The following is an 8310-nucleotide window of genomic DNA, read 5'->3' as shown; positions in this document are numbered from 1 at the left end:
TTCCTCTCTCTCTCTCTCTCTCTCTCTCTCTCTCTCTCTCTCTCTCTCTCTCTCTCTCTCTCCCTCCCTCCCTCCCTCCTCCTCGAGATTTACTTTCCAATCCAAAAGCTTTTTAAAATTTATTTTTATGCCTTTGTCAAAAAAACAAAACAAAACAAAACAAACAACCCCCCCCCATGTCCCTAAAAGATACAGTGTCAGTAACTGCAGGCACTGCACAGGACTGTAACTTAAAACTGTCAACAGCCTAATCTGCAGTAATTGCCTTTTAAAAAGGAGCCTGCCTCTTTAAGCCATTCATTCTACGTGATTTGGTGAGAATTTCATCTCCAAGCCTGTAGCTGCAGCTCTAAATTGACCCCATAGGTGTTTGGCCTGACCCCAGGGGGTCGTGGAAGGTGTGGGATTTGTACCGTGGAGATCAGAGGACCAGTTGCCCATAAAGGAAAGTGGAAACATAAAGGTTGGCTAAAACCAAGACCAGGCAGACAGCAGAACAGTGTTTCCTACCTGCCTTCCAGTCAGAAGCAGGTCTCCATCCCTCCATCCCCGGTTAGTATTAAGTCATCAGATCCTACTAAATACCAGAGGTGAGAAAATGACAGCTTTTCCCCAACCCCCAACTCACCTCTTCTAGCTGCTCTGCAATTCTTCCCTGAGTGATGTCTAACTAGCAGACAAGGGGTAAAGCCAAGGGTGAGAAACGGCCAGAAGAGGCAGAAATCTTGGGAGGGAAGGGAAGGACACAGTCTCCAGTCCTCATTCATCTCAAGCTCAGACACTTCAACAGAGTTTCAGTTTTCCTTTGCTTGGGGTCAGCGGGTCTCAGGAACATCCCACATTGTTGATTTAGTACTAAGAAAGACAGGGGGACCATTCGGGTAGTTGGAATCCAGCATTTCTTTAGCTTCTAAATATGACTGTCCCCTGGAACTGAAGTTCAAGGCTTTCCGGCATAATTATCTGACTTTTGGTCGCAGACTTCCCAGCCCTGTCCTGTCTCTAGCTGTCACTGGGGTGTTCTGCGTTTTATTTTCAGGTACCCCCTATGACTTTTATCCAGATGGGAAAGGCAAGCCTGGAGGTGGGGGTGTAATCTGGGACCTTCTTCTGGTTATGAGGGAAGGGGAGGAGTGAGAGACTTACTGTTGAAAAAAAAATGTCTCTGGTGCGGGTGGAGAAACCAGCCCGAGACAGACTTCTTTTGGCTAATTGTATAGTGAATGAGGAGGGCTGCATCTCTTCTCTCCCCCATTACTCTCTGCATTGTCGTCTATTGACTAAAGAGCTAAGGAGCAAGAGATCTTCTTCCTCCTCACCCCTACCCTCTGCTGTTTCCGCGAGGTGTGCTGAGCTAGGGCTAGATAGGGAATGGAGTGGGCTGATGGTGGCGGGAGTGGCCTTGCATGCTCACCGAGACCCTTTGCCCCGTAGCCGAACCCATCTCCGCTAGGCAGCCAGCTCTGCGGCCGCACGTCCACAAGCAGCCGGAGAAGACCACCCGAGTGCGGACTGTGCTCAACGAGAAGCAGCTGCACACCTTGCGGACCTGCTATGCCGCCAACCCTCGGCCAGATGCGCTCATGAAGGAGCAACTAGTGGAGATGACGGGCCTCAGTCCCCGAGTCATCCGAGTGTGGTTTCAAAACAAGCGGTGCAAGGACAAGAAACGCAGCATCATGATGAAGCAGCTCCAGCAGCAGCAACCCAACGACAAAACTGTGAGTAGCCCCGAAGCTAAGCAAGGAAGGGATGCTAGGAGACCTTGGAAGACCGGGCTAGCGGGGCTTCCCTGTGAACTGATGGATTGGTTCTCTGTGGAGCACCAGCAGGAGCCCAAACAAGGAGGACCTCTCACTAAACCTAAACCCAGGTGTATAGTGTGTACTCTCTACAAAAAAGGCTGAGATTTGGCTGGTTAGAAACTGCAGACTTTTGAGTGGTGCCCATTCTCCCCCATCCATTGCTGATTCCAAAAGGGGTCTTGGTCTTCAACATCAATGGGCACCCTGGAACCTAAAGGACCTAGTGGCTCCCTCCCTCCCAGAGCAGATGGTGTGAGGTCTCGAACTCAGGTTCTGCAAGCTTTGGCACCATTAGTGTTGCCCCGTTGTGAAGGACAACATCTTAGAGTGCTGCTGATTTAGAACATGATTCAATATACTTTCCATCTATCCAGCATTCTGGTCTCACCCCAACTCTTGGCAAGACTTGCCACTGTTTTTGCCTTTGGGAGATCCCTTCAAGGTGCCCAGCAGACAATCCCCTCTTCCAAGCTTCCTTCCAGCCTTTGGTATCATTATGTTAGGCAACAACACACTCCCCTTCCTCCCCCTCCCCCACCTCTTGCTTAAGTTAAGGTAAAGGGTTTTTTTTTTTCCTCCTCTCCTTTTTTTTTTTTTAAACTACTTCAGCCCTATTTTTAAATGTCATTATAAAAAAAACAAACAAACAAAAAACGTTGTCATTAAACTTGGCGGGCAGACCAAGACTGAGTAAGGGTACTTTCTAAGTTAGAGCATAATAGCACGGAAGTAGCCAGACGCAGAAACCTTGGGGCTGGGGTGGGGCAAGTATGGTTCTGGAAGGAAGAGTGCTTGGGGGCGGGGGACCCTGGCTGGACCTCAGTTTTCTACTTCTGGAAGACTGTGGCCTCTTAACGCAGATGGGAGGTGTTGGGGTAGGGCATAAGCTGTGAAGGTGAAGCAGGAGATGATAGTTGCAGCAGAATTGTTTTAATAAGATCTCAACCAGTCTAATAATCCACTGCACAGAAGTAGAAAAACAAAACTGAACTCAAACTAATATCCATAGGTACAGCAGATTAACTGAGTCAATACTGGGCAACTGTGTAGATAAGATAAATACTTGGGTATATTTACTTAGCACATGCAGACCAGGAAGGGAGGGAGTTTGCTCATTAACATGTTGGGATGGGGGGGACATTATTCACAGAATATCCAGGGGATGACAGGAACTCCCATGGTGGCTGCTAGTCCGGAGAGACATGACGGTGGTTTACAGGCTAACCCAGTAGAGGTGCAAAGTTACCAGCCGCCCTGGAAAGTACTGAGTGACTTCGCCTTGCAAAGTGACATAGATCAGCCTGCTTTTCAGCAACTGGTAAGTGTCGGGCTCCCAAATGGGAGAGGACTGGATCCCCAACTGAAAAGGAGACTCAGTTTTAACTGTTAAGCATTGAAAGGTCCCCTGGGGTGAGGGAGGGTACCAGGGTTAGAGAGAAAGCAGGATGTGGTGGTGAAGAGGAGGGAGGCAGATGGAAGGAAAGGAGATCTCTTGTGAATCTTTGTTTAAAACTGAGATGCCACAATTTAACTATGTAGCATAAGTGTGCAGTGTGATCTTCCTACAAAGGAGGCATTTCTTGTGGGTTGAGCTTCTCAGTGCCTAAGTAGTTCTGTGTACAGAGGTACAAACAGTGGCAATGTCACATATTTTAGGCTGTTCTAAATTACAAGGACTTCAGAGACCACCTTGGCATTTGGATCAGCAATCAGTAAGTTTATTTCTTTACCTGTATCTAGTGACTGATTCAAGGAAAAGTGACTGTGGTGCACCCCCAGTGTAATACCCAGTTAGAATGTTGTTGTGCATAAGCAGCAGGGAGTTGTCTGAACACAGTTCTCTTCTATGTCAACAACAAGAATAGTTATTTAAATAGTTTGGTTGATATTTATTGTTGTTATGTTTCGTTCAAAGCGCATATTGACCTAAAGCATAGGATTTTAAAAATATTTTTAAACAAATGAGTTCAGATATGACACGATTACATTCAGTGTGGCATGTATGCCAAAAGGAACATGAGCATTGTCAGTGACAATGTATATTTAACTTGTGAAAACCTGTCTTAGCACTAAAGTGTCTAACACATTCATCCATAGCAGAGAATTAACTCATTTTGCCTATAAAAGGTTAAGATAAACAAAAATTTAAAGATAGATCCCTTTTGATGTGGTGCATATGCTTAAGGTTTTTTCTTCTTCCTTAAAGTATGATCAGCCCCATAGATACTGTTTTATTAAACTCGAAGCTGTGTCCTAAAAACACCCCTTTCTTTAGAAGCACAGTTAATGCATCAGTTGAGAATAGGTCCCCCCCCATCCTATCCTGTGCCCTAAGGGTATTTGCTTTTTGTCAACAGTTATAAGGGTGATTGGCCAGAGGCAAGTGGTTAAAAGGGCTTGGTACCAGGCGCTCTCTCTCTCTCTCTCTCTCTCTCTCTCTCTCTCTCTCTGTGTGTGTGTGTGTGTGTGTATGTGTGAAAATGGGCCAATCTAGTGAGCAGGCAAATTTGAGAAGTCCCCTGACCTCTCAAGGAGAAGGTTTAATAGATAGTAGATAAGGGATTCTGGAGCCAAAGAGAAAGTTTTACCTTAAATAAAATAAATTGTCCCTAGGAAGCATTCTGTAGGTAAAATTTGAATAATAGAAAAGGAGGTGAGGGGAGGCTTGGTAGAGTGTCAGGTGAGAACAGTGAAGTGGAACCCGAGGAAGGGGTAGGAGGGTATGGTTATGGGGGGGGGGTGACAGTTTACGTCACACCGAATTTATAATGAGATGATGAATGTGCAGGTCTCCTTGTAGAAAGGGGAGGAGGGGTCAGGCAATGAGAGCACACTGTGAATCCACTAAAGAGTTAAGCATTGTTCCTCAGGAGCCTGCCTTCAATTTCTGGCCTAGAGAACTTTCCTACTCCCCGGGCTCCGAGTAGGCAGCAGGATAATTTTATTTCAAGCCTTAGAGGGAGAGTTTTTTTTTTGTGTTTTTTTTTTTTTTTTTTTTTACAGTGGGAAACACATTTGCTCTTAAATAATTTAATAGGACACAATGTTGGGAATTCAGCTTGGGTTAAAAGAGAGCTCTTTAGGAAGTTGGAGAAATGGAGAGCATTTCTTTGCGAGTGCTTCTCCTGGGCTTCCTTTAAAGCCTGTTCAAATTCTATGACAGGCATAGGTATCTTTGTTGGTATACCAGTTCTACTTACAGGAACTTATAGGCGTAGACACAATGTAATACTTTTGTATAGCTCCGGACACTACTGAAGCCCCTTTTGCTGACTTCTCAACCTTCCATACAGGTCAATTTTTCAGAAGGAGGACCAGGCTCTAATTCTACTGGCAGTGAAGTAGCATCGATGTCCTCTCAGCTCCCAGATACACCCAACAGCATGGTAGCCAGTCCTATTGAGGCGTGAGGAACGTTCATTCAGATGTTTTGTTTGGTTTGGTTTGGTTTTTTTTTTCCCCTGTTGGAGAAAGTGGGAAATGACGTTGAACTCCGAAATAAAAAGTATTTAACGACCCAGTCAATGGAAACTGAATCAAGAAACGAACGCTCCAGGAAGCGCATGAAGTCTGTTCTAATGACAAGGTGATATGGTAGCAACACTGTGAAGACAATCATGGGATTTTACTAGAATAAAAACAAACAAACAAACAAAACCCTAAGCCCAACATATGCTATTCAATGACCTTAGGAGTACTAAAAAAAGAAAAAGAAAAAAAAAAGAGAGAGAGACGTTTTTAAAACGTAGAGGATTTATATTCAAGGATCTCAAAAAATGCGCGTTTTCATTTCACTGCACATCTAGAGGAAGAGCAGAAACAGAGAATTTCCTAGTCCATACTATTCTGAATGGTGCTGTTTCTATAATGGTCATTGCCTTGCCAAACAGGAGCTCCAGCACAGAGCGGAAGAAACCGGCCTCAGTGACTTGAAAGTGTCCTTTCAGGAAGGCGGAGCTGCGTTGGTTTGCAATGTTTTTAGTTGACTTTGACAAGGGGTTACGTGAAATTCTGGGTCTCTTGAGCATGCCCTGTAGCTGGTTTCTCTTTTACGTTTGCCTCTCCTCCCATCCTTTTCTTTCCTTTTCTTTATTTCTCTTTACAATTTTTTTGAGATCCATCCTCTATCAAGAAGTCTGAAGCGACTTTAAAGGTTTTTAAATTTGTATTTAAAAACCAACTTATAAAGCATTGCAACAAGGTTACCTCTATTTTGCCACAAACTTCTCGGGATTGTGTTTGACTCCTGTCTGTCCAAGAACTTTTCCCCCAAAGATGTGTATAGTTATTGGTTAAAATGACTGTTTTCGCTCTTTCTGGAAATAAAGAGGAAAAAGGAAACTTTTTTGTTTGCTCTTGCATTGCAAAAATTATAAAGTAATTTATTATTTATTGTCAGGAGACTTGCCACTTTTCATGTCATTTGACTTTTTTTTTTTGTTTGCTGAAGTAAAAAAAAAGATAAAGGTTGTACCGTGGTCTTTGAATTATATGTCTAATTTTATGTGTTTTGTCTTTTTTTTTCTTTAAATATTATGTGAAATCAAAGCGCCATATGTAGAATTATATCTTCAGGACTATTTCACTAATAAACGTTTGGCATAGATAATTAAATAAACGCAATGATTCAGGGTCCCTCTTTTATATGTTTATTAGCAAACCTTTGGCATGTTTGAAATGAAGGATTTGCTTGCGAATTGGGCTAAAATGACATACAGTAGACTAGGTGGGATATTGTGTTGCAAGTAGTTCAGGTCGGGTTTGCAAGTTTCGATTTCAATAGAAGTCTTTTCGCTCTCGGCTGTGATAATGTTACGGGTTTTTTGAAAAGGAGATGCTGTTTTCTCTTCTGCCCCTATCCTTTCCCTCCCCCTGTCTTTTCCCTCCACCCCCACCCCGACATCTATCCCAAAAGGAAGAAGGTCTCTAAGAATGGGTTTTGATTGGAATCGCTAAATTTTCTTAACGCCAAGTGCTTTATACCAAAGTCACAGCTTAAGATCGTTAAAATCACCCACATGTCAAACATAAACTCTTGATGAAGAAACTTAGCCTAGCCAGTGAAGGATGACCATGGTAGACTAGCGCTGGCTGATTGAGAAAGGTTGCTTTCTTTGCTCAGAAGGTAGGAAAGACTGGGAGAGGAAAGGCTTCTCTCAGCAGTTCTCAGAACTGTAGGTGTCTGCATTTTCTTACCCCGTCCACTCCCCACCCCCCACCGCTCCTCCCTCCCATCTCTAATTTCAACCCCCTGAGAGAAAGGTAGCTGGCTTTCAGGGAGAGGCGCGGAAAGCGTTTTGTTTGGGAACCGCCTTGTTTTGGAGTGAGCGACCCCGCTCTGTGCGTTGCAGGCGCCCCACTGGCTGTGGTGGAAAGAGCGGACGTGCGCTCTGGATCAGACACTGCCACCCACGCCGCGTTTAGCAAAGGCTCACCTGCAAGCGACAGAACCTAGGGATGGACACAAAGTCCTGGCTCAAATTGCGCTCTTGTTCTGCGGGTTTAGAGTCAGTACCACTCGGTTCTCTCTTTGTCCCCTTTGACCTCCACTCCCCATGCCAGGTTCTTTCTCGTTTGTCTGTGCGAGTATAATGCCATTTTCAGTATCTGACAACTTAATAAATACGAAAGCTAAGTATCCTAACCGTGTGTGATGTGGCACCCTCTGTAGCCCCTGACTCAGAACAGGGCGGAGGCCGGAGGCTGGGCTGGAAACCCCGTGACGCCCGAGGCCGGCAGCTCTTAAGTCTGCTTTCACCCTCTCCAAACCTGCGCAAATCATGAAGTGAGCCTCAATTAGGCTTTTGTTTGGCATCGTTCTACATAACGGGTTAATTACAGGCTCTACCACGAGGGCAGAAAGAAAACAAACTTTGCATTGGAAACGTTACAGTGCATTAGACATGCCCTTGATTACTTTGATTGTTGTGTCTAATTCTTGACAGAGGGGTAATAATTTGGCGGGTGGTAATAATGGCTTGTAGTTGTTTGCTGGGAAAAAAAAAACCAAGAGTTCTGTCTTATCTCCTACGGATCTTCTTCCACGAAAGGCTCTCCCCACCATCTTCTTTTCTTCTCTTTCCATTCCTTTTTTTTTTTTTTTAAACTGTCCCTAACTTCTCACCACTAGAGGTGATTTTCTTAGTTTCTTGGCTGCTATATAAATTCATCTGCCGTTTGTTTTCCCCTTTTCTCACCGTGTAGAAAAACTACCAAAGAAGAGCATGCCCAAGGTTGGCAGGTATAGTGTGAATTTGGAGTTGGGCTTACAAAGATACTAGACTATGCAAACCAAGGAGGTGTAAAGGCCTCTGAAGTCCCTTTCCCCACCAATAGCCTGTGGTGGACTGACATGCATTAGGACAGAAACAGCAAGTGCAACTTGAGACTTTTCAGGCAATGGAGGGACTGGTGCAAGACACACATCTTTGTTTATCTTCCATTTAGGCACTGATTTCTGAGATAAAAAGTGTGTGTGTGTGTGTTGTGATATCTCACATCTATA

At 44.5% G+C, this 8310-nt stretch overlaps 1 protein-coding gene across 1 annotated transcript in view; it reads left to right on the top strand.

Moving 5' to 3' along the window:
- The window catches only part of Isl1 (ISL LIM homeobox 1), an 11429-nt gene extending 5002 nt beyond the window's left edge, over positions 1-6427 (top strand). Inside the window, exons 4-6 of the mRNA XM_021180792.1 lie at positions 1435-1721; positions 2956-3123; positions 5099-6427. Coding sequence (XP_021036451.1) covers positions 1435-1721; positions 2956-3123; positions 5099-5215 — 572 coding nt within the window. The 3' untranslated portion in view covers positions 5216-6427. The remainder of the gene's footprint in view (positions 1-1434; positions 1722-2955; positions 3124-5098) is intronic.
- Positions 6428-8310: the final 1883 nt, after the last annotated feature.

Source organism: Mus caroli, chromosome 13 (assembly GCF_900094665.2).
Source record: "Mus caroli chromosome 13, CAROLI_EIJ_v1.1, whole genome shotgun sequence".
Classification (NCBI taxonomy): domain Eukaryota; kingdom Metazoa; phylum Chordata; class Mammalia; order Rodentia; family Muridae; genus Mus; species Mus caroli.
This window is presented reverse-complemented; position numbering and strand designations above follow the sequence as displayed.